The sequence below is a fragment of the Rattus norvegicus genome, chromosome 1 (assembly GCF_021556685.1).
Source record: "Rattus norvegicus strain SHRSP/BbbUtx chromosome 1, alternate assembly SHRSP_T2T, whole genome shotgun sequence".
In the NCBI taxonomy this organism is placed as follows: Eukaryota; Metazoa; Chordata; class Mammalia; order Rodentia; family Muridae; genus Rattus; species Rattus norvegicus.
This window is the reverse complement of record NC_141534.1, coordinates 253,951,947-253,978,265: the sequence shown is the minus strand read 5'-3', so window position 1 is coordinate 253,978,265 and position 26,319 is coordinate 253,951,947. Positions and strand designations below refer to the sequence as shown.

General features: G+C 43.2%; 1 protein-coding gene across 7 annotated transcripts in view; it reads left to right on the top strand.

The window, feature by feature from the left end:
* Positions 1 to 631: 631 nt before the first annotated feature.
* The window catches only part of Arhgap19 (Rho GTPase activating protein 19), a 36,430-nt gene continuing 10,742 nt past the window's right edge, over positions 632 to 26,319 (top strand). For 4 of the 7 annotated variants that reach the window (XR_015639393.1, XR_015639394.1, XR_015639391.1 and 1 more), the window contains exons 1-8: positions 669 to 744; positions 13,915 to 14,180; positions 17,001 to 17,081; positions 18,750 to 18,959; positions 21,082 to 21,308; positions 22,079 to 22,165; positions 23,441 to 23,506; positions 25,879 to 26,070. Coding sequence is in view for 3 of the 7 variants with exons in the window: in XM_087588171.1 (XP_087444297.1) it covers positions 689 to 744; positions 13,915 to 14,180; positions 17,001 to 17,081; positions 18,750 to 18,959; positions 21,082 to 21,308; positions 22,079 to 22,165; positions 23,441 to 23,506; positions 25,879 to 26,070 (1,185 nt within the window). In the remaining 4 variants the exon portion in view is untranslated. 7 annotated transcript variants of the gene reach the window in all.

Below are 26,319 nucleotides of genomic sequence, written 5' to 3'. Positions count from 1 at the left end.
TTTTTTCCCCCCAAATCTGTGTCCTGAAGATCAGCCCCCAAATGTGTGTATATGTGTGTGTGTGTACACACATACACATATATAATGATCGGTGGGTGTATGTGTCTCAATGAGTTTATTTAATGTTGCTTTCAGGAACATATGCAATTTACCATTGACTACATACCATTGAAGAAAATGCCTTTCTTCCCTTTTACTAAGCCTATGGATCCTGGAGGTGGGGTGCATGGGGGTTTAAGTGGGTTAGGAGTGATGAGCCCTTTTCCCTAGCAACCGTTAACTGCCTACCAAACTCGGGGATTGGCGGGATCTCACGAGCCTTTCCTCTTCAAGTGACTCCTAAAGTTACTTTCAGAATCGACAGTTCTGTAACTCAGAGATTTACCTAGCGGGGAGGGGAGCGTAGACTGGAATTTCTGATGTGCTGAGGAATTACTTGGGCTAATCAAAACGAGAAACTACATTTCCCGGCAGGTCTCGGGACCGTGTCTCTCTGGTGTCTTTCTTTGGTTCTGTGTTACCAATGACAGTTAGATATTTGAATAGACCAATAGTAGCATGGACCTGTTCTTATTTAGGCGGGGCCATAGGCTCATCCAATCGTACAAGGCTTAGAAAAAATCCTAGCCAATCTAATGGCTGAGGGGCGGAGCCCGAGGCGGGGCCGCAGACCAAGCTGCCGCGGAAGATGGCGGCTGAGGCGCTGAATGGAGGGGAGGCGCCGGTCTGCGACTCCGACCGGAGGTGAGCCAAGTTTTCCGTCCTGCTGCCTAGGAGACAGGACTGTGGGCTAGCGATGTCGCCGCCCTGCCCTTGAGTCACCGTGGTCCACAGGGCCGGGCTTTGTTCCTCGCTCTCGTGGTGTCTACTCCGACGCTCCTGCGGGGGCTGAGGCGCGTCGCTGCGGTCTGTGTTTCCCGCTGCGCTGCTCTTCGCGAGTTCTGCAGCGGTGCGTAGAGCACTCCTGGCGCTCTGGCTGCAGACCCCGGGGCCACGGCCTCCGTGTCAGCCCTGGCGCCGAGCGTTTTGAATGGAAATTGAAGCCCAGAGCGGTTTAGAGAACCCAACAAAGTCCTGGGAACTTTAAATGTCTTTCGGGACAGCCTCAGAGCTTTAGTCAGAACCGCGACTTGAGTGATGATGGTTAAAGGTTTTTTGTCCCCCAGCTGGCTGACCTCTCTCGGCTTCAGCCTTCGTCTGTAAATGAACATAAGGATACTTATTTCAGAACATGGATGGAATGACAACCTATTTAAAGCTCATAGTACCCATCCTGGCAAATACTATTCAAAATATGATAGATTTTTATGTTTCCTTGAAGTTGTGGCCTCATTTCTTCTTGAATGGGTACTGTCCCTGTCATAAAGCGGAGCCTGTCTTAACTAAATTCTAATATCGGGGATTGATGCACTCCGATATAATGAGGTTATTTACATTGTCAGAGTGTGATCAATGCTATCTATGCTTTGGTATGGAGTTAGTACAGAACAGAGGATCCAAGAATTTTGGGGAACCGAGTTTGTGATTCTTCCTGAGCCCTGATGGGCTTGTTTTGGTATGTTACTGTTTTGTATGGAGGAGTTTTCCACTCTTTGACTTACCCATAAATGGTTATTGACCCCCCTACCCCCGCCCCCCAACTATGCCTGTGGGTTGGTAAATGTCATTAGATTATCCCTCTTCCAACTCTGAAAATCCTGAATTGTAATGAAAACGAGGACAAATGAAATACTGTTCCACAGCAAGAGGACTTTGAATTCTTCCATGGGGCTATTGCCAACTGAATGTAAAATTTGAGTTGTTCTCTCTCTCTTTTTTTTTTTTTCTGTTTTTCGGAGCTGGGGACCGAACCCAGGGCCTTCCGCTTACTAGGCAAGGGCTCTACCACTGAGCTAAATCCCCAACCGAATGTAAAATTTGAAACCGTTAACTAAATGACCAACAGAGTTTTATCTGAACCTGAACCTTCCAATACTCTTATTGACCTAGGTTCTTGCTAAATAGCTAGGCTGGATTGGAACTTGTTTCAGCCTCCCATGCACTGGTCAATTGCATTTTGCAGGAGATAAATTTGGGGTTCCTGTGAGGCTTATTTATTTCCTTTTTTTTTGGAAACAGAGCCTCTCATGTAATCCAGGGGACCCCAGCCTTGAGCTTCTGAACATCCTTCCTCTACCTCCCAAGTGCTGGAGTTACTGGCACGCCACCAAGCCCTGTTTTATGTGGTGCTGGACTTCATGCACGCTAGGCAAGTCTTCTGACTGAGTTGCACCCACAGGCCCGTTTAATTAGTGGGACTAAACGATTTTAAAATCTATTATCTATTGTGCTTGTGTGTGCTTGTGCACTCTTAGGTGCCACAATGCATGCACAGGAGGGCAGAAGTTAACTCACAGTCCTCTTCTTCCACCAAGTGGATTTGAGGATCACACTTGGGCTCTGAGGCTTGGCAGTGAGTGCCTTTACTCACTGAGGCATCTCACCGGCCAAGGTGTGTAGCCTAGCGTTTACAGATATGCCGCATAACTCTGTCTTTGGCATCTCAAGCATGTCCTTAGGAGACATTCACTCTATGAGAAAGGCTTCTGTGAGACCAATGTCTTGTAGCAGTGGTCATAGAAACAGCTGTAGATTCAGTACTGGGCAGTAATACATATAATTAATATCTTTGGGGACTGAAAGGGTTTGCTCTAGGAAGAAAAGCCTAGGGAAAGGAGAGAGACAAGTAGGAATGACTGCTGTCTGTTAGACCACTGAGATGTTGAGGATTGGTTAGCAGGATTCCTTACGTTGGTAGTCCTGTCTGGAGTGGGGCATCTGCCCTGCATCAGGCCATCTTCACTAGGGTGATCTGGAGAACCCAAGCTCCATGTTTACTGAGCAGGCTCATCCAGAGCAGATACGGGTCTAAAGCCTCCTTTAATCTGGGTTTCTTTTTCAAATGGTGATGACTTAATAGTCGGCTTAGTAAATGCTGTACAAACATTTGAATTTGTAAAGTGCTGTTATTTTAAAAACTTTAAAAATATCTATGTATAAAATTATATCTGGGGGTTGGGGATTTAGCTCAGCGGTAGAGCCCTTGCCTAGCAAGTGCAAGGCCCTGGGTTTGGTCCCCAGCTCCGAAAAAAAGAAAAAAAAATTATATCTGTATGTTCTGGGATTTGGAGATTTAGAAAAGAGACAAATTGATATAGGGGATTGAATGTTCTTTTATTAACTGAAGCCCCAAAATGGGGCTTTGCTGATTCCATTCAACTTAGAAGAGACTGAATTAAAACCTCGTTTTTGGAGTGTAATTTGCTGTTTGATTGGTAGGGCCATTAAAAGAAAATTGTTATATATTTTTTTCTTTTTATGAAACCTGATATTTCATTAATATTTGTGAAGTAATTGATATTATATATCAAAGTTTCAGGTACTATGTGAGCATGTTTCTGGGCTCTATTTTCCTTGTCCTTTTTATTTCCTTTTTTTTTTTCTTCTTTTTCTTTTCCGGAGCTGAGGACCGAACCCAGGACCTTGTGCTTACTAGGCAAGCGCTCTACCACTGAGCTAAATCCCTAACCCCTTTATTTCCTTTTTTAAAACCTATTTAGTAGATAATAGGTTAGTACCAAAAAATCTGCAATAAATACAAGCCATAATAGAGCACAGGGTGAAGAGCTCCACCCCAAGATCTATGCAGTTACCTACAATGGAGCCTCTCTGTGCGTCTATCCCGTGCTCCTCTCATGTTTCTTGCCCCTACCTTTCTCTTTGTGGTGCCTGGGAGGCATCTGTTGCTGAACTACATCACTATCCTTTTGTTTGTTTGTTTGTTTGTTTGTTTGTTTTAAAGTCAAAATAGTGTAACTAGGTGTGGTGGTGAACACCTGTAAGCATAGCACTAGTGAGGTAGAGGCAGGAGAATCAGAGTTCAAGGTCAGCCACATCTTATGTAGAGTACTTAAAGCCAGCCTGGGCTACATGAGACCCTGTCTCAAAAAACATAACCACAACCAAAGTCCATTATCTTGGACAATGAATGTATGTTATATATCTTTTCTGTGTAATGACTATATGCTAACAATAATACAAGTTTAAAGAACTGAAGATCAGATATGAGCACATACCTGTAAATCTCAGCACACAGGCTATTGAGGCTGGAAGATGGCGAGTTTAAGATGAACTTGGGCTACAATTGTGAGACCTGTCTCAAGAAAATCAAGACATCAAAAAACAAAACAAAGAGGCCAGATGGTGGTGGTACAGTCCTTTAATCCCAGCTTTTGGGAGGCAGAGGTAGATGGATCTCTGAATTTGAAGCCAGCCTGGTCTCCAGAGTGAGTTCCAGGACCGCCAGGACTACACAGAGACAAAAGGAAAACAAACAATCCTCCAAACTAATGAATTTTCAGTAAGATCCTCTAAAGCAAAAGCATTGGCTTATTCTTGGACAGTACTTATCATTTTGGATTTGGAACTCACAGATGTAGTGTAGAACTGATTCCAGTACTAACTGCCTGCGATTCTTGCCATTTTAAAGTCTACAGAAAACAACCGTCTAAGCCTTTGACTTTATTTATTTGAGGAGTGAGAGAGACCCTGGTAGCAAAATATTCTATAGAAACATTCCCGAATTGGTAATTTTGATGTTTCTTTAAAAAATTCTTTTTATGGATGTGTGTATGTCTGTGTGTGGCACATGTGTGCAGCTGGTTGATGTGGGTGTTGAGAACTACTCTTGGTCCTCTGGAAGCTCAGCAAGTACTCTTAGTTAGTGAGCTGTCTTGCCAGCCCCTATAGACCAGGCTGGCCTTGAACTCACAGAGATCCATTGGCCTTTGCCTCCCAACTACTGGGATTAAAGGCTCATGCCTCCTCTGCCCAGCCCTCCCTCATGTTTAAAAGAACAACAATATCCCCTACCCCCATTATTGTGTGTTGTGTCATGGCACATTTTGGATAGCTTTCAAGGGTTGGTTCTCTTTTCACCATAGGTCCTAGGGGTCACAGGTCTCAGGCTTGGCAGGAAACGCTTTACCCACTGAGCCATTTCATAAGCCCAGTGGTGTTACTTTTCTACTGCAATTAGCTTCCTTCTCATTGTACATTGTGTGGAGGAAGGAAATTATGGGAGGAGCTAACCACAAGAGCACTGCCAATTCCTTTGCTACTCCAAAGGATAAACATTACCAATAAGCTAATAAAGTAGCGTCATGGATACTCTGAGAAGTGTAACTCAGTGTCTCGACTGAGAACAGCATTGTTATTCTGGGGAACGCAATCTCCCATTAGATTCCAGTGTGTGGGTCAGGAGGTAAGTTTAGCCAAGGCTTCTTTTCCCTCTGTCAGTTCATGTCAAGTTGTTCTTGTGGCTTCAGTTAAGTTTAAGTTGAGAGCAAATATAGGGGCTGAATACATTTTGGAGATGGTTGGCATGTGGGAGATAAGATTACATTACAGAATCTTGGCAGGACATTGTCTCTTAAGGGCAGACTTTAGGGTTTAAATGTTCTACAAGATTAGTTAAGAAGTGGGTACCGTGCTGTAAAACCATGTGGTGCTGCTTACTGCCCAAGAGAGACTGTTTGCTGTAGCTTTAAAGCCTGTAGGCTGGGCACGTGGCCCGTTTTGTCTTCTCTATGTATAGCTTTCATGATCCAACCTAAAACTTGCTATGGAGAATGCAGGAAGGGGGAGGATATATTAGTTTTATTTGTTACTTTATTCCTTTTCTAATAGGTCCTCCAATAAAGGGACACACTTAACACCGCGTTTCAGAGTCTCTTAGGGTCGAAAAACACAGCAAGAGAGTGAATACTTCTTACAGGGTGGTAAGTCAGGTTCAGACAACTTTAAATATAGCTCATATTTTGAGAAAAGCTGCCAAGGTTGTGGTTCTTGGAGAACAAATCAAGTTAAGCAATTCATCAGGAAGGAAACATTTAGTTTTGTGGGTTTCTAGTTTGGATAGAGTCAGCCAAAAGACCCATCTGCAGGATGCTGGGCTTGCTCCCTGGAGCTGTGCGGGTTCATGGCTTTAGTGCCCTCAGAAGCACTTGAATTTCAGTTCTCTTTAGTTGATCTTTTCAAAGGTGGATCTTGTCTCCTGCTCGTTCTGCCAGCGTATCACTTTCCATGCAGAGTACGCACCATCTAGTGGTAAGAGAAATCACTGAGGACTGCAACCAGGTTGTAAGGGACTCTGGGCTCTGCCCTTATTGGAGATAGCTGTTTATTTGTTTACCCACACTCCTAATTACTCATTTCCCTATTTCCTGCTTCTGACATACCTGTCCTTTTTTTTTTTTTTTTTTTTTTTTTTGTACAGGGATTAGACCTAGACCAAGGGCTTCTTTTTTGAGACAGGATCTTAGGATCTCTCACTAAGACCTGGGAGTTGCCCATTTAACTAAGCCTGCTGGCCCTGAGCTCTAGAATCTTTGTCTCCCTATTCCAGCTCTGGATTGTAAGCTGCGGCTACACCACCAGGCTTGGATTCATGCTTGTGAGGCAAGCCTTCCCACCCTTTTCCTGGCCCAACTTTTTTTTTTTTTCCCCCCCGGAGCTGGGGACCGAACCCAGGGCCTTGCGCTCGCTAGGCAAGCGCTCTACCGCTGAGCTAAATCTCCAACCCCCTGGCCCAACTTTTTATAGCTCTTAACTTTATTTTTTTGTTTGTTTTGTTGTTTTGGTTTTTCGAGGTAGAGTAGCCTTGGCCGTCTCAGAGCTCTCTCTTTGGACCAGGCTGGCTTTGAACTCAAGAGATCTACCTGCCCATGTCTCCTCTTTGTACCCTGAGATTAAAGGTATGTGCCATCACTGCTCTTCCGCACAATGAAAATAAGGAAATTATATAGTTTGGTTATTTTCTGATTTTTGCTTATTTGCTTTGCTGTTTTGCATTGGGCATTAAGCCAGGCCTCACAGATGCCAAGCACATGCTAGACCTTGGAGCTGCATTCCCAACTCCATTATGATGTTCAATGTTGGTTGAAAGAAGATTTAGGACCAAATTACTTTGCTACTTAAAAATCAAAAACAACAACAAAATACCCCCACACCCACAAGAAACCCCAGTTCTTTGTCATGGAATGTCGTTTCTACACAGACGTGTATAGAGTAACACATATTCTATTCCTCAGGCCCAGCAGATCTAAGCATTTTGCCATGTTAGCCTCAAGCCTCCTCCCTTTTCATGGCTCAGTGATTTATAACAGCCTTACTAGCACCTGGGAACTTGTCTCAAAGCTGAGCTCGAACTTCTGATCCTCAAGATTCCTCCTCCAAGTGATTACAGGCATGGTCTGTAATCCCAGCACTCAGAGAGATACGTAGATCCTTGGAACTCACTGGGCGCTCCAGGTTCATCGAGACCTTTGTTTTAAAAAATAAAGTGGAGACAGCAATAGGAGAAGACTCCTGCCTCCATGTGTATGTGCATGGTGGGCACACCTGTACACACATGTGTCCACGAACCACAGAACTGAAAGAGTGTGCATGTAGATTAGTAGGATGTTTCCTTAGCATGTGTGGGCTCTAGGTTTGACTGCCATGTCTTGACAGAATGAAGATTATGGTGGTTTGAGTGAGAATAGCCCCAAAGCTCATATATTTGACTATCTCATCCCTAGCTAGTAGACTGTTTAGGGAAGGTTTAAGAGTGTGGCCTTGTTCAAGTAGGTACAGCCTTAGTGGAGGAGGTGTTGCCACTGGGAGTGGGCTTTGAGGCCTCAAAAGCCACCCATGCCAGGCTCAGTGTCTCTTTTTTCTGCCTGCTACCTGTGGATCACGATACTCTCATCTATGTAAAACTAGCTAGTCCATGCTTGTCTGCTTCTTTCATGAAGATAATGAACTAACTCTCTAAAACTGTAAGCAAACTCCCAATTAAATGCTTTCTTAACTAAGAGTTGCCTTGGTCGTGGTGTCTCTTCACAGTAATAGAACACTGACTAAGACAAAACTATTCATTTCCCTTTAGCTGCCAGAGTACTGAGCTAAAAATGGACCCCACAAAATTAGAATTTTCTCAGGAAAATTGGAAAGAAGGAAAGTGCTGGAGCCATGGTACAGGCCAGAGGGAGAACTTGTTTTCTGGAAATAGATTTCACAAAGAACTCTCAGCTTGTCAGACCACTTGATCTTAACTTCTTAATTGTGCATACCACTTGCCCACTTGTCTTCTATCTAAAGCAGAGGCAGGCAGATCTCTGTGAGTTCAAGGCCAGCCTGCTCTACAGAGTTGGAGGACAGCCAGGGCTACACAGAAAAACCTGTGTCAAAAACAGAACAACCAAGCTCCTCAAACAAAAACCAAAAACCTAAAAAAATGTAACGTAGTATCAGGACCCCTGAAGATGGACTGGGGTGTGTGTGTGTGTGTGTGTGTGTGTGTGTGTGTGTGTGTGTGTGTGTGTGTGTGTGGACTGGGGTGTGTGTGTGTGTGTGTGTGTGTGTGTGTGTGTGTGTGTGTGTGATGGTATCCCCTTTCCTCTTTCTCTTGGCCACAATGAATACGTTTTCCTTTGATTTTCACTTCTTGTTGTCTGTTTAGTTGGTTTATTGAAGACAGAGCTGCCAGGGTCCAGGCTATGATTCTAACAACTAAGGTTCGGCACTTCAGAGCCACAAGCTACCTAATAGAACCTCATGAGTAAAGTCTTTGTGCTCCTGTAGAGGCATGTGATTCATTATGGAGAGCACATATGATTTGTGTGTGTGTGTGCGTGTGTGTGACTTGAGTTGCCAGGCTTGCATAGCAATTGCCATTACCTGCTGAGCCATACAGTGATATGAAAAATTTTAATAGAGATAAGTATTCAACATCTTCCATGTGGGTTTTGGTTTTATATCTTTTCACTTTGGCTAGACTGGTTAGCGAGCCCCAGGGATCCTGTCTTCGCCTCGGTACTGGGATTACAAGTGTGTGCAATACACTGATCACTTTTTTTTTGATTTATTTATTTATATGTAAGTACACTGTAGCTGTCTTCAGACACACCAGAAGAGGGCATCGGATCCCATTACAGATGGTTGTGAGCCACCATGTGGTGGCTGGGAATTGAACTCAGGACCTCTGGAAGAGCAGTCAGTGCTCTTCACCGCTGAGCCATCTCTCCAGCCCCCACTGATCACTTTTATAGTCTAGGGTCCCATTCAGGTTGTCTGGCATGACAGCAGGAGCCCTTACCCAATGAGCTCTCATCTGCATGTAACATTAAACAACGTCCACTTTTGATTTCCTTGACGCCTTCCACAAATCACTGCTGGGCCTCGGTAACTGGGTCTTTGAGCTTTCTTTACCTTGATTGATTTCTTCTTAAATACTGTTTCCAGGGATAGAGCTTAGTGACAGAGTGTTCTCTTAGCATGCATGAAGCCCTGGGTTCTATTCTTAAACACAGAATAGAAGAAACACTAATGAGACCCTCCCCCACAGGTAACTCCTCCCCAAACAAAACACCTGGTCTGTAAATTTTTTTTTTTTTTTTTTTTGGTTCTTTTTTTCGGAGCTGGGGACCGAACCCAGGGCCTTGTGCTTCCTAGGTAAGCGCTCTACCACTGAGCTAAATCCCCAGCCCCTGTAAATTTTTTTTTAATGTTTCTTGTTCCTTGTTTAGATCCATATTGTCTTGAATTAAAATACTATTCTTTGACCACTTCACATATTTATATAGTGTATTTTGATCATTTCTATCCCTATTCCCCTCTTTTATCCCATTCCTCCTGAACTCCTTCTTTTCACCAAAACCTCCCTTACTTTTCTTCACCTTCCTCTGTGACCTGGCAGTTAGCATAAGCTTGGTGAGGGTTAATTTATTGGAACATGGACAACTTAAGGCTATCACTGAACAGCTGATTGGACAAAAGGCTCCACTTCATAAGGTGAGAGTAGCACAATCTGTGGATAGATTGGACAGCATGCTCACTAGCCAAACAGCAACTGTAGGTTCCTGCTAGACCTATGACCTCCCAATGTGGAGTAGGGGTCAAGTCCTGTCAGAAGGCAGTTGTCTGCCACCACCACTTTAGTCATGGTGCTATTTTCCCATGGCACATCTTGCCTGGCATCTGAGTTTTATAACAGGCAGGGTCCATTGTTAAGAGGTTGGTTCCCATCAACCAACTTCATGGTTAAGAAGTCAGTCTGCATTGCGCCTTCCAGGCAGTGTGAAATCTCGCTGTAGCAAGGAAATGTCTAGCTCAATTCCGGCCTGATTTTTCTAAGTCCTTCAACCAAATTGTGTGGTGTCTACCATTATGATCGATTAACAGTAGCTTATACTGTTTTGGAGTCTCAGGGGTCTCCCTGACCAGTGGGAAGTATCCCAAATCTAGCACTGGAATTTTTACTTCACAGCCTAAGCTGGACTAGAAAGATGGTTCAACAGTTAAGAATACTTACTGCTTCTGCAGAGGACTCTGCTTTGGTTCCTTGTACCCACGTCAGGTACAACCATCTATAAGTTCCAGGGATCTGATTAGTTCTGGTTCCAGTGGGCACCTGCATGCACTTGGAGTACAAACTCATACAGGTTCACACACATACACATAAAAAATCTAAAACAAAATTTGGCTTCTGGAAGCTGGAATTTGTGTGTGTGTGTATGATGTAGAGATCATCCTTCCTCCATATTATGAAACTCCTATGTGCTCACGTTATGTGATGTTCCATTTTCTATAGCCCGCGTGTAGAAGTGGTGAAGGAGTCTTATGCTGAGTTTCACTCAGAGACTAGCAAGTACAATTAGCTTGTCTAGTTCTGTTTTGTTCCTCCTTGCAGAACAACCCGCAGGCCTTGGTAAGTATTGCCTTTCAGGCCCCATAATATGTCCTTGTGCCTCCTACATGCCTGGAATTTGTGTAGGTTGCACGGGGCCAGAAAGGAGAGTCCTTTGTCACAGTAGGAGAAAGCTTTTTCCTGTCGCTTGCACTTAGCAATGCCTCATCAGAAGCTTTCGGCGTTTATGTAAGAAGTTTAATTTTTCTTGAACTTGAGCGAACTTAGTTTAAAAATCTTGTAGAATAGGATGCTATTATTTTTTAGTCTTAGAAATGTCTTATGTCATACACAGTCAGTCAAAGATATGGCTAGCTTTGTGTTGTGGAAGCAGGTGCTCTTTGGGAAGGGATTAGTGGGCTTGGTAATATGGGGGAACTACAGAAGAAAACCTCTCTTAACTATCTTCCGTCTCTTCTCATCTTACTTTAAATTATTTCTGACTCACTAGTCCTTGTACCAGGTGCTCTACTCCAAAAAATGAAGGAGAAGTTAAAAAATAATTTGCTTAAGGAAAAAGTGTGGTATCGTAAGGGTGAATGAACAGGGGCAGAGAGTGGGGTGTGGCACAGAGGGGAAAGAAGATGGGGTGGTTTATGCCAAACCATGCATATCAGGGTTCCCAGTGCATCTTCTTTCCTTAGGGCAGCCTCACCTCTTCAAGCTGTTTAGGAGAAAGCATATTTTTAGGGTAATGGCTGGTACGAAGGAGGGCTTTGTGTTTCTTGTTCCTTTTCAAGGGTATGTGTTTGATCCAGTTTAGGACTGGAAGGGATAGTGTGGCTAAAATCTCATTCTTAACCAGTCATGTTCCGGATGTTAAAATAGTGCAAGTCCATAGGCTTTTACATGAATACAAATTTCTATTTCAGGATAGGGCATAATGTGCTTTATATACATTAATGTTAGAGATAATTTGGTCAGAAACCAGTTATTCAGATTTAAAAGGCATGGGAATTACATTAAATGATAGATAACCTCATGGTTATTTTGTTGTGCTGTGCATTTCCTGATTTTTTTCCCTTATGGTAATTTCTCATTTGCAGTGATTATAGACAGTACTTCCTCCATAGTGACTTTGTTTTTGTCCTGTAATAACTGACACTGACAAAAGAGGCTCTTGTCAAAGGGTGAAAGCTTCTGATTGTAACTGGCGTATAAACTGACGTGCTATGGTTTATGTAGCAAATCCGTGTGAGCTACTGTGGAAGGCTGAGAGGATAAGCTTCTACGTGCTCCTCAGTGACATCTGCCCACACACCCAGAGCTCGAAATTCTGATGTGACTTCTGCTGTAAAAAATAAATTTTATTTGTGTGTGTGTGTGTGTGTATGTGTGTGTGTGTGTGTGTGTGTGTGTGTCTGTCTGTCTGTCTGTCTGTCTGTCAGTAAGTCAAAGGACAATTTGTAGGAGTTGATTCTGTCCTTTCCTGTGGCTCCAGGGATCAGGCTCAGGTTGTCAGGTTTGGTGGCAAGTACTTTTACTGGCTAAGCCATTTTGCTGGTCCTAAATTCTTTGTGATTTCTTATGGTAAAGTGCATATAGTAGTCAGAGACTAAAGATCGGGGCTGTTGAGATTACAGTCATTGATTTTCAAGGAAGTACTGATTGACTTTGATGAACTTTTCATTGTACTGTTACTAAGTTCTCAGCCTGGCTGAGGAAGTGGCTCGGTGGAAGAGTGGTTGCCTAGCGTGTACTAAGTCCTGGGCTTAACCCCAGTACCACTAACAGAAATGATGAACTGGCTATGGTAGTTTACACATGTAATCCCAGTGTTTGGGAGGTTGAGCAGTAGGGCTAGAGAGTGAATTGCAGGCCAGCTTTGGCTGTAGTGTGAGAGATCTTGTCTCAAAAAACAACCCAACCCAACCCACCAACCAGCCAACCCACCAACCAGCCAAGGTTGGGGATACTGCTGGGAAGAGTGCTTGCTACCATGCAAAAGCCCAGCACTGTGAAGGAAGGTCATGTTGGGTTAGCAAGATGTGCTGCTGATTAGATCTGTTTAATATTTAGAGACATAACTTTTCCTGGAACAGTACTTGATAGCCTGGGTGCAGTGGATGTTTTACTGTGACAGTATTTCTATGAGTCAGGTGAATGTAACGTTGCTCTGCTGAAAGATGATAAGTACTCCTTTGTGATGTGTTACATGTATTCATCTGTTATGTAACTGATGACTGCGTGTATGTGATAAGGATTAGAACTGGCCGTTAGGGGTAATCAATGATGAGTGCAAACAATGATATGCGTGCTATAGGAGGTGGAGTAGTGCATTCTTATTTTTATTACATTTAACTTAGTAATAATCATTATTTTTAGAATTTTTGTAAAAAAAAAAAATTCAGATCCTCTGGAGCTGTAGTTACTGGCGGTTACTGGTGAGCTCCCTGACTCAGGTTTCTGCCAAGCCATCTCTTTAAAACTACTTTTTGAATTAGGGTCTGATTATATAGGCTGCTCTTTGGCTTCCAGTCTTCCCACCTCAGCCTCATGGAGAAAGCTGAGATGAGTCGTGTGCTGCCATGCACAACCGTAGAGTTATTTTTAGAAATTTTATACTTAAAACCATTTTTGACACGTATTTACTTTGTGTGTTGTTGTGAGTGTGTGCAGCATGATGTGGGGATCAGAGGACAGCTGTGGGAGTCAGGTATCAAACTCAGGTCATCGGGCCTGGCTGTCTTCCTGGCCCAGCGATTGAGTTCTTACATATGAAGGTCAGGGCCTTGTAGAGGAGAGCCTTTCCAAGCAAGAGTTAGACTTCCATAATAACTCATGAATCAGAGGCATGCAGAGTGAAAGGTTTAAAAGGAAAAACGGGTTTAGATCTCACGGCATAATGTCACTGAGAACTTAACTAGCATGCACAACCACTAACTAAATGGTCTAACAGCTAAAGCCTGTCTGTGGACCTAGCTGAATTAATGTATACCCTTATGTAGCTGTAAGCCTCTTCCATTCTGTGAATGCTCTTTGGCTGTGAAGAGCAGACTCCAGGGTCAGCTGCTTCTGTCGGAGGAAGCTGCCTGTTAGGAATCTTCTACTGTGTGTAAACTTGGGAACTGCCAAACCCTGGGCTGGGAAGTGAGAGACAAAAACTATTCCTCCAAAGAATCTTCTGTTTGATTTTTCTTTTCCAGTGATGCCATTTGCAATTTTGTCATTTGCAATGACTCTCCCCTTCGAGGCCAGCCTATTATCTTCAATCCTGACTTTTTTGTGGAGAAACTCCGACATGAGAAACCAGAGGTGTTCACTGAGTTGGTGGTCAGCAATATCACAAGACTTGTTGATTTGCCTGGAACTGAGTTGGCTCAGCTGATGGGTGAAGTGGACCTTAAGTTGCCTGGTGGGGCTGGCCCAGCATCAGGATTCTTCAGGTCTTTAATGTCTCTCAAGAGGAAGGGTAGGTCATGTGCCTATGAAGGGCCATGGGTCTTAGCTGCTAATTGACTTTTACTCTCTATTTAAAAAAATTATGTATTTTTAAATTTGTTATATGTTTGTGCCTGTTTGTATGTGTACCAGGTGTATTGCAAGTACCCATGGAAGCCAGAAGAGGGCATCAGATCCCTTGGAACTGGAGTTCAGGCAGGTGTGAGCTGCCATGCCAGGTCCTCTGTAAGAGCGACAAGTGCTTTTAGCTGTTGAACCTTCCTTCCAGCACTGGGCTCTGTCCTCTTAACATTTGCAACCTCACTGAGAACTTGTAATCACTCTAAAGCATTTTTCATGTTTCGACCTCATTTTCATTAATAGAACTTTAATGGTGATGCAAATCATCTGGAGTTTGAGGGCAGCTTGGGCACATTGTGAAATCCTGTTCGAGAGACAGGGAGGAAGAAGAGGAGGAGGAGAGGAGAGAAGAGAAGGGGGTGGTGGCGGTGCAGAAAAGGGAACAGAAGAGAAGATAGAAAATACATTCAGTCCTGAGAGATGCTGTGATTAGTTTAGGCTTTTCAAGGGCATTTCAGTTTTCATGCCCTGTGAGTATTATACTAAAATAATATTTTTCAGGTGTCCTTCCTTCCTTCCTTCTATCCCTTCCTTCCTTCCTTCCTTCCTTCCTTCCTTCCGTCCGTCCTTCCTTCCTTCCTTCTGTCTGTCCTTCCTTCCTTCCTTCCTTCCTCCTTCTTTCCTTCCCTCTTCCCTCCCGCCCCCCTTTCCATTTCCCTTTCTTTATGAGTTGGTATCTCAGTCTTGCCCAGGCTCAAGTGATTGTCTTACCTTGGTCTTTGGAGTAGCTGGGACTGCAGGATGCACTGCTTCTTCAGTTAAGGTGACACTAGGCAGAGTAAAGTGACGAAGCCAGTGAAGACAGTCATGGATGCTGAGTAACTGTTCTGCTGAGGATGAACTCATGACTACATCCATACTAGTAATCTTTCTACCGCTTAATCTCTGCTCCACACCCCACCACCCTCAAAAAAGGGGGTGGGGGACAAAAGATCGAGCTGGATGTGGTATAGTGCACACCTTTAGTCCCAACACTCAGAAGGCAGAGGCAGAAGGAGGTTGGTGAGTCTGAGGCTAGCCTGGTCTACATAGCAAACTGTATGTAGTACAGCCAGGACTACATAAAAAGACATTGTCTCAGAAGTCAAAATAAATAAATAAATACAGACAGACAGATACAATAGTGAAGTGAAAATGCAAACATTTTTATTCTATGGACTGCTTGCAGTTCTTTTTTTTTTTTTTTAAATTTATTTATTCTACGTATGGGAGTACACAGTCGCTGTCTTCTGACACACCAGAAGAGGGCATCAGATCCCATTACAGATGGTTGTGAGCCACCATGTGGTTGCTGGGAATTGAACTCAGGACCTCTGGAAGAGCAGGCAGTGCTCTTAACCGCTGAGTCATCTCTCCAGCCCATAAAGTCGGTTCTTATATCACCTCCAAAACCAAGCTTTTCTAGAAGTTGTAGCACCACTTGTGTGGTGTGTGTGTATGTGTGTGTGGTGTATATATACACATACATATTATGTATGGTTCTTTGAAAATTTCATTTGTGTATACAGTGTTTTTTGATTCTGTCTGCCTCCTTCTCTCCAACTTCTCAGGACTCCTTTTGTGTATTCCCATCTAAGCTTCATGTCCTTCTTTCCTTCCTTCCTTCCTTCCTTCCTCCCTTCCTTCCTCCCTTCCTCCCTCCCTCCCTTCCTTCCTTCCTTCCTTCCTTCCTTCCTTCCTTCCTTCCTGTTTGTTATTTTTAGACAGGATCTCATTATATAGTCTTGGCTGGTCAGAACATGCTATGTAGACTAGGGTGGCCTTGAACTCCCCAGAGAGCCCCCGACTCTGCTCTCCAGTGTGTGCCACCTTGCCCAGAGTCTAATTTGTGATGTCTGCATGCACGGGGCTATGGGAGCATGAGGAGGCATTCACATGTGGCCACACCTCCAGAGAAGAATTGCCTCTTTCCCAGCAGCCATAACTGCAGTAGTCCACAGCTAGCTGTGGGGCATTGGACCCCTTCCCCATCATGCTGAGATGTTGACTGACTCCGTCTTGTGTAGGCAACCACAGCTGCTGTGAGGCTGTAAGTGTGGCATGCACTTCATCTCCAGAGGAAAGCACTTCACAGCAGGATGAAATAGTTAAACAGTAAAACACATGTACATATATATATATATATATATATACACACACACACACACACACACATACAATACATGCAAAATAAATAAAATTTTTAAAATATAAAAAGAAAGGATTTTATCCTTTACCAACTCTAGTGATAATTGTCATGACTTAACAATCACATTCAGGTTCTTGTTTTAAATTACATTCCAATGTGCTTAAATAAGAATTTCCTCCAGGAATTCACGATGATACCGAATTTGGAGAGAATTGACAGTTGCTCTGGCTGCATTTTCTGGGTATATTCCTAGTTTTTAGTTTTAAATTCTTTTTAGACTTTTGTTTACCAATCTTGTGAAGACAGTCAATGGAATTAGGATGCTTAGGTGACTTTAGAACTGTATCTGTGCTGGAGGGATGGCTCATAGGCAAAGGCATCTGATGCTAGCCTGATGCCAGCACCCACATGGCGAAAGGAGAGAACCACCTTCCATAAGTCGTCATGGGACCACCTTCCGTGTGTCTTGCCCCTGCCCCTATATAAATATATAAATCACATAAAAAGAATCATTACACTGATGACCTTGTACTCTTGATGTAATATAATATAGCCTTGCCCTATGACATTTTTTTTTTCCAGAAAAAGGAGTGGTGTTTGGATCTCCATTGACGGAGGAAGGCATTGCTCAGATATACCAGCTGATTGAATATCTGCACAAAAGTAAGCCTCTCAAAGCTTCACTCTCCTGTGTTTAAAGAGGAATGGCCAGTTTTCCTCTGAGAGTTGACTAATGGATTAGTAGGTGTCAACCACCCATCAATAACAACAAAAAGAACCACTGATAATTTTGGGTGGTAGAATTTTTAAAAATATATTTCTCTTTGAATTTCATATCAGTTATTGATTTGCCTTGTTTTCAAAGATGTAGATAGATTAGATAACGTCTATGAAATCATAATCACCTCTTTTTTTAAACATTTATTTATTTATTATGTATACATCACACAGCTTTCTGCCTGCGTGTATGCACCTGCAGACCAGAAAAGGGCACCAGACCTGATTACAGATGGTTGTGAGCCACTATGTGGTTGCTGGGAATTGAACTCAGGACCTCTGGAAGAGCAGTAAGTGCTCTTAACCTCTGAGCCATCTCTCCAGCCCCTCATAATTACCTCTTAACTCAGAGAATTCTGGAACAATTCCTTGTTCCTAAAGAGTTAGGACATTTATTTGAGAAAGCATGATACTTTGATCTTCAGAACTCTGTGGGTAACATTTTCTCGTTTCAGGTTTAGTAGGCCTGCGGGTTGTTGTTCAAGAGCCCAACTTGATACATGTAAAATATCACCACACAGTCCTTATGACTTGTTGGATGTAAGGTGCTATGTAGGAGGAGCTACAACAGAGGTTGCAGACTCACCTCTTAAAAGGGTTTGAGGCAGGAGCTTGAGAGATGGCTTCGATTTTCCAGAGGACATGGGTTCAATTTCCAGCACCCACATGGTGGCTCACAACTGTCTGTAATTCCAATTCCAGGGGACCCAACACCCTCACGCAGACATACATGCAGGCAAAACAATGTACATAAAATAAAGATAAATATTTTAAGAAAATGGCTTTTGAGGCATCTGGATTTGTGGAGGTTTTTTTGTTGTTGTTGGCCAAAGATATATTAAAACCATAACCAGCCATCAGGGACTTAAGATGAGGAGAGTCCAGGTTTTCAGCTTGTTTGAGTGATGAGAAGACCTGGCATCCTTCAGCCCAGCTGCTGTGAGGATCTGATCTGCTGAGCACAGGGCTGTGTTCTCCAGTTCGACGTGGGCCCCATTCATCCCTTTGCTATCACTTGCCTGGTTCCTTGGGCATGGAACTCAGACTCTGGAACTGGGGGGACACTCAAAGATGGAAACGTGGACAAGCTTCTTCCAGATCAGACCAAAACTGTGTGTCTTTCTACCTTTCTTTTTAAGAACTAGTTGGGTGGGAACAGCTAATTGGGAATGAAACAAAGCTTTTGAGAGTCTCTCAGCTGCAGGGTGATATATTAGAATTCTCTGAGTCACACAACAATGCAGAGACTACATTTATTCTTGGCTGAAGAAAACAGTTTACAGGCACCACAAATTTCCATAGATGAACTCCGATCCTGAGAGTCTCTGAGGAACCTTACTTTTTTTTTTTTTTGCTATGGATTATGTTAAATTCAGTATCTAGTGGTACCTTAGTCATTTTCAGATGCTCAGGGACCCCAAAAGGTTTCAAACTTCCCTAGAAATATTGCAAAACCTCCTTTAGAAAGGAGGTCTTTAAAGGGAAAGATATGTTTCTTCTGTGCACATTAATCATGATTCTCTTTTGTTTCTTTGGCCTGTTCATGCTGAGCAGACTTGCGAGTAGAGGGCTTGTTTAGAGTACCAGGCAACAGTGTCCGACAGCAGCTTTTGAGGGATGCTCTCAATAATGGGACCGACATCGATTTGGATTCAGGAGAGTTTCACTCAAACGATGTAGCCACGCTGCTGAAGATGTTTCTAGGAGAGTTACCAGAGCCCCTGCTGACCCATAAACATTTTCATGTACACCTCAAAATTGCTGGTGAGTATAAGAAGTGAGAAAGAGATGAAAATATGTTTTTTAATTTAGTAAAGTCCTTTGTGATGTCCTGTTGCTTGTGACTCTCTAAAGTGCGCTGATGTTGGCTCAGTCTTCATGAGCCTACTGGCCTCCTCTGAGTCCTTACAGAGCTTGGCAGTTAAGTTTGATTTGATCAGTCGTCGTCTTCTTCCTCTTCATTGTTCCCCCTTTTAAACATTTTTAAAAATTATATTTTGTTGTTGTAAAAATATAAAAATAATATATGTATTGTTGTCTTTGGGCCGCCACACACTTTCCTACACTCAAACCGTCACATAAAAGAACACACAACACAATAATCTTAGATCCAATTGATAAGATATAATTGGATCTTTTTTTTTTTTTGGGAGCTGGGGACCGAACTTAGGGCCTTGCACTTGCTAGGCAAGCGCTCTATCACTGAGCTAAATCCCCAACCCTGATATAATTGGATCTTATAGGAACATTAGTAACAACCTGTAAATACACAGAGCAGAGTCTTAACATCATCTGCCATGGCTTCTCATCCTCTCCTCTGTCTCTCCTTTCTGTTCTAATCTCCTCCTTTTCCTTCAAACTTCTCTCCCACCCATCCTTCCTTCTCCTCTAATGACAGGCCTCCTTCTATCCTGTACCTGCCCCTCACCTGTACTTTACAAATTCAATGGGAAAAAGGTTCTGGTGAAGTCACCTGATTCCTGAGTGCATGACTAGGCAGCTGTCCTTGGGGCAGTGGAATCAGCATCAAAATACAGATAGCTTCAGGGCAAACCACAAAAATATTTATTTTGTATGATCTGTGCACATGATCTAACATGTATACGGGGGTCAGAGGACAATTTGTTGGAGTCAGTTCTCTACTGTGTTTGGTGCAGTATCTGATGTCCTCCATCAGACTGCCCTGGGACTCTGAATTGTAGCACAGTTGGAGAGGAGCTGCTTGGAACAATCCAGGGCATGGTTCCCTCTGACTTACCCTTCAGCCACAGCGTATGTGAGCAGGGGAGAGCAGAAGGCTGACGTCATCAGAGCTGCCTGTGGACTTGATTTTCAGTCTTTTGGGTATTGCTGGGACATAACTGTAACTAACATTTTGAGGCCCACATGTTTTCCAAAGTGGTTACACTGGGGCTGGAGAAATGGCTTGGTGGTTAAGAGGACCCTCGTTCAATTCCGAGCACCTACTTTGTGGTTCACAACTGTCTGTAACTCCAGTTTCAGGGGGTCTGATGCTCTCTTCTGGCCTCAGTGGGCAGTGCACACATACAATTTTTAAAAAAGACCCGAGAGTGGTTGCACCATGTAGTACTCTCACCAATAGTAGAAGGCTTCATGCTCTCCCTGCCAGTTGGTACTGCAGTTGGTGTGATTTTAGAGAGCTGATGTTCCGGCGTGCTCGGGTTTACCGATCACTCTCACGACATCTCTTCTTTCCTTTCCGTTCCCTCTTCCCCTTTCTTTACATTGACAGGCCATGCTAAGTTACCTAGGCTGGCCTCAAACTCACAATCCTACCTCTGCCTCCTAAGTAGCTAGAACCATAGGTGCGTGTCTCTGCCTGGCCCGTGTATGTTACTGTCTCTGAAGGATGTCTGTTTAGTTTGTTTGTTTGCCTTTTTTCTTTTCTTTTGAGATGAGGTGACTCAGGCTGCCTCTCCTCCTCCTCAGTACCAGGCACATGGGTGTGCGTCACCACACCTAGCCTTCTACTTAAAGCTTTCCCACATTTAAAATTGGGTTGTCTTTAGTTGTTGAATTATATTGACATTGTTCCTTATGTTTTGCTTTTTCTTTGTTATGGTGCTGGGGCTCATGCTTTTCCTGCTAACATTCGTAGTCACACAGGAAGTACCTTGCAATCGCCTATTTTATTTTATTATTTTTTATAGTGTTGGTATTTGAATCTAGGACCTTCCTAAAATATTAACAGTTTTTAATTTCCTATATGATTGATTTTTCTTTTTATTTCTTCTCTTTCTTTAGTGGGAGTGAGAGGAAAATAATAATCAAAATAACATTGGTTGTTTTTGTTTTTTTGTTTTGTTTTTTTGTTTTTGGCTGGTTTGTTTCTTCCTTTCCAATAATATTTTGTTTTGTTTTCAAGATCTGATGCAGTTTGATGATAAAGGAAATAAGACTAACATACCAGACAAGGAGCGGCAGATTGAGGCCCTGCAGCTGCTCTTCCTAATCCTCCCTCCAGCCAATCGGAACTTGCTAAAGTTACTGCTTGATCTCCTGTATCAAACAGCGAAGAAGCAAGACAAGAATAAGATGTCTGCCCATAACCTTGCTCTTATGTTTGCGCCCCATGTCCTGTGGCCCAAAAATGTTAGTATGTACTGAGGGAAAGATCTTCAGGGCTTGATTTTCTCAGGCTGGGCTCCTCCTGCGGGTGCACGCTGGTGGGGTTTTCCAGGATCCACGGTCCAGCCTCCACTTTATGAGGTTAGGGGTTTAGGAGTTATCAAAGCTGAGGGGCCTGGCTCCTCCTGAGACCTCTCTGATAGGTCAGGCTCGAATAATCTTCATGGACACTTTCTGGACATTGTCACTGTAGCTGCTAAAGAGGCTAGATATTCATTTTGGCTAGATAAGGTGACTCCAGTCTTAATAAGCATGCTCCTTAGAAATCAAATTGATTTTTAATGATTGAAGGATTAATATAAATTCATTTCTAAAGGTTCAGAATAGAGCAGTGTGATCTTGTGGGATAATATTGTATGCCAACAGAGCAGTCTAACCTGTGCTAACAGTCTTATTCCCATACAGTGAGTGCTCTTTCATAAAGGAGGAAGAGAAACAAGAGGAGGGATCATTGCAGTTCGACTGTGTTGTGGAAAGATGGCGGCTCTAGTAGTGTTTATGGGCAGCTCTTTGGATGAACTCCCATTCTCCACAGAGCAGTGTCCTTGACATCTGGTGCAGACTGCCTTTCTGCATCTGTGTTTGAATCCTCGGCTTAGGTTTTCTGCTTAGGTGTCTATGAGCAGAAGTAGAAAGTGAAGGAAGCTCAAGGATTTCCTTGTCCTTTCAGCAACATGCCCTGGTGAGCACTGCCCGGCTCTTAGTGCCCTCTTGGTTCTCTTTCCACTGACTAGGTCACTGCAAATGACCTTCAGGAGAATATCACGAAGTTAAACACGGGGATGGCTTTTATGATCAAACACTCTCAGAAACTCTTTAAGGTAGGTGAGGGATGGCATTTGGTGGGTGGTCGGACAAGGAAGATGGGGCAGGGCAGGACCCTGGAGGAGAGGCTCTGTCTAGGATTGTAAGGCAGAATGGACAGTGGGGAGGGCTAGACATAGAAATAGAATGAGTCTCTCTGTTACGGTAGATCTGTTTCTAAAGTTTTAGGATTTTTCTTTTTTGTCTTTTTATGACTGACTTGCTTACTCAGCATAATGCCTTCAAATTTATCCACAGAATAGTGTGTGGAAGCATTTCCTTTCTGAAGGCTGCATAGTATTTCTGTGTGTGCACTCCACATACTGCTAATCTATTCATATGTGAATAAACGTTCAGACTGCGTCTATGGTTAAGCTGTTGTAATGCTGTTGTGAACATGGATGTGTGACATTCCTTACTTTTTAATGTTTTTGAGAAACTGCCACACTGATGTCTGCACTACCTGTACTGTTCTCCATATCTCCTAATAGTAGAGTGGGGTCCAAGTCCTTACCAGCACCCGCTTCTGTCTGATAGTTATTTTCTGATCATTGTCAGCCTAAGGGGCAGAATGGGTCTCATTATAGTTCTGATGTCCGTAGAGATGAGTGATGTGGAACATTTTTTCATGTGTTTAGTTAGTGTTTTATTACTGTGACAGGACACAATGGCCAAGGCAACTTTTTTATTTTTTTGCTTTGTTTCACTTGTTTGTTTGTTCGTTTGTTTGTTCGAGACAGTATCTCTCTAATAAGCCCTGGCTCTTGTAGAACACACTATGTAGACCAGGCTAGCCTTGAACTCACAGAGATCCACCTGCCTCTGCCTACCAAGTACTGGGATTAAAGGTAGATACTACCCAACATGGCTAACCAAGGCAACTTATAAAAGAAGGTTTTTAATTTAGGCTTTCAGTTTTAGACAGTTAGAGCCCATGATGCTAGAGCAGAGGCATGGCAGCGGGAAGAGCTGAGAGTTCAGGAGGCAGAGAGAGACGCTGGGAACTGTCCAGATTTTTATTTTGGCTCGTGAGTACCACATGCTAACTTTGTTTTTAAAAGAGCAACAGCTGCAGCGGTGCCTTCCTACAGTTCCCATCAAATCTGTGGTGCCTTCCTACAGTTCCCATCAGATCTGTGGAGGTGTCTATTTGGTCAATGTGGTATTTTGGAAAGTGTTTGGCATTTTAGAGTAATCCACCCATTAGATAATGTTATGGTTCTCTTTCTGTGGCCTAAAGATTTTTAGGTCCTATTACCCACTGAGCCCTGGTTTCCTTTATGTCCTGCCAGGCCCCTGCTTATATTCGGGAATGTGCCAGATTGTACTATTTGGGCTCCAGAACTCAAGTGTCAAAGGTAAGAACAGGAAACTGGTGTCTAAACAAGGGAAGAATTAAGACTAGAATTAAGTTTTAAGTGAAGTATAACAGCATCCTTCAGCCAGTGCTTTTACTGTTGTCTAGTCATTTGTGTTAGCAGGACCAAGACTGAGATGGGAGTTGTTGAAATAAAAATGTCCTATGTCCTATATGCTCACTTGGTTTCGGGACTCCTCTACATGCGTGTCATGGCATAGATCATAAGTTAAAGTTGTTCATAAAATCTGTATGTATTTTATTGGCCTATGATCTAAGTAACATTTATATACCATTAATTATAGTAACAAAAGTTCAGTCTTATGTAATTCATCCTTTTTTAAAATTTTTTTTCTTTCTTTTTTTTTTTCGGAGCTGAGGACCGAACCCAGGGCCTTGCGCTTTCTAGGCAAGCGCTATACCACTGGGCTAAATCCCCAACCCCCCAACCCCCTTTTTTAAATTTTTTAATTAAAATATTTATTTTATGTGTATGTGACCGAGTGTATGTAAGTTTATCACTTGTGTGCATTAGCCTATGGAGCTCAAACGGTGGCGTTGGATCCTCTAGAATTGGAGTTAAAGTAGCTATGTGAGCCACCATGTGCTACACAAAGAAACCTTGTCCCAAACCCTACTCCCCAAAATGTTTAATTTTACTTAAGTGTATACACGTGAGTATGGGCATGTGCGTGTGAGTACAAGTCCCAGCAGAGGCCAGATATCCACCCACACCCAGTTTCAGAGAACTAATTTTTATTCAAGTTTATTGGTGTGGTTAAACTGTCAAATAGTTAAAAGATTTGAGCCCATGGGCTGGAGTGGTGGCTCAGTTGTTGAGCACACTTGCTGTTCTTGTAGAAGACTGTAGTTTGGTCCTTAGCATGCATGTTGTGGGACTGGCATCCTCTTCTGGCCCTCATGGGTACCACACTCACTTATGTGTGCACGTGTAGAGAGAGTTGTATTCTACTTTGCTTTCTGTTGGTGTAATAAACTGTGACCAAAAGCAACTTGGGATGGGAAAGGGTTTACTTCGTCTTATACTTGTAGGTCACAATTCACCGTCGAGGGAAGTCGGGCAGTAACTTAAACAGAAACCTGAGGTGGAAATGGATGAATGAATGGCTTGCTCCCTGGCTTATGTGTAGCTAGCTTTCTTACTAGTCTAGGCTCACCTGCCTAGAGATGGTGCCACCCACAGTGGGCGAGGCCCTCCCCCATCAGTTAACAGTCAGGACACTCTGATCTCAAACAGATATGGCCACAGGCCAATCTGATCTAGGCAGTCCTTCAGTGGGGCTTCCCTCTCCCCAAGTGACAGGTGTCTGTGTCACGTTGTCAATAAAAGCTAACCAGCACCATCTGAGAGCAAACGAGCTCAGACAGAGAAATGTGTGACACCTGTTAGTAGACAAACTACAGCAGAGTATTGTCGCAGTGAGACGCTGCGAAAGGCTGGCTTGGATTTAGCCAGAGTGACAGACTTGGAGGCTGCCATCTTATATTATTGTCTTTTCTACTCCTGTTCGTTTTTTTTCTCTCATTCAGTGGATATTAGGCGTGACTAAGTGAGAAACTGCATTTTAAACCTAGTTTAACTAGGTGTGGGTTTTGGAGAGCTGTTGCTTTTATTCCTTCCTACTGCCATGTAGTTCGTGTTGAAAAAAATTTCAGCCAAGCCCAGCAGCTGTGGGCTCTAGGGTTGGTTTATCACTTCAATTTCTGGATGAAGCTGAATTTTACCTCAGGTTCTTGTTTATGTTTGTTTTGTTGTTACTATTCTATCTGCTGGGACTAATACTTTAGAGCTTACTTTATTGAATAGCAACAAGTATTACTTGGAATTAAGTGTTTTGAGGGGTTGGGGATTTAGCTCAGTGGTAGAGCGCTTGCCTAGCAAGCGCAAGGCCCTGGGTTCGGTTCCGAAAAAAAGAAAAGGAAAAAAAAAGTGTTTTGAAATAGAAATCAAACACCTACAGTTGTCTATGGCAATATTCTTTGGTGTTTTGAGACAAGGTATCACTTTGTAGCTCTGGCTGCCCTTGGACTAGCTCTGTAGACCAAGCTGGCTTTGAACCCGCAGAGATCTGTTTGCCTCTGCTTCTGGAGTTCTGGGATTAAAGGTGTGCATCACCACTACCTGGCTTGGTAATATTCTAACTGCATGTTGATTTTTCTGGGCAGATTATGGAAGTGGGCCATTCAGAACCCTTATTAATAGATTTTTGTTCGTCTGGTAATTAGCATTTTCATTGTTCCTGGAGGTAGTAGTATGTGACATTCCCACTCTTCTTTTCATCAGTTATTGTGGGAACCCAAAACAAAATCAGTAGGAAGTATTAACTCACTTTCTTATCCATTTTTCTTTAGGATGATCTTGATCTGACAACCTCATGCCATGCCATGTCCTTCCAACGGGCAAGACCTCAGAAACAGAACAGGGTAGATTCCTATTCTCAGCAGGAGGAGACCCAGCAGCACACAGAAGAGGCGCTGAGAGAACTCTTCCAACATGTTCATAACTTGCCTGACTCGGCGAAGAAGAAACAACTTATCAGACAGGTGCTTGAATGCAGGCTCCAGGAATCACCGGAGAACACCACTCAGAGTCACATTGAAGTTTCACTGTCTCTTGGAACAAGCTTTGGCTCAGCCAAAAATCAGGCTCGTCTATGGAATTGCAGTGTATTCCTGTCCTTCTGGAGAGAGGTGTAGGAGTGCTTAGCTCTCTGCAGTTAACTGTGCTTAGAATATCTGTAACCATACAGAATACCTACAGAGTACAATACAATACAGAGACACCTAACAGAA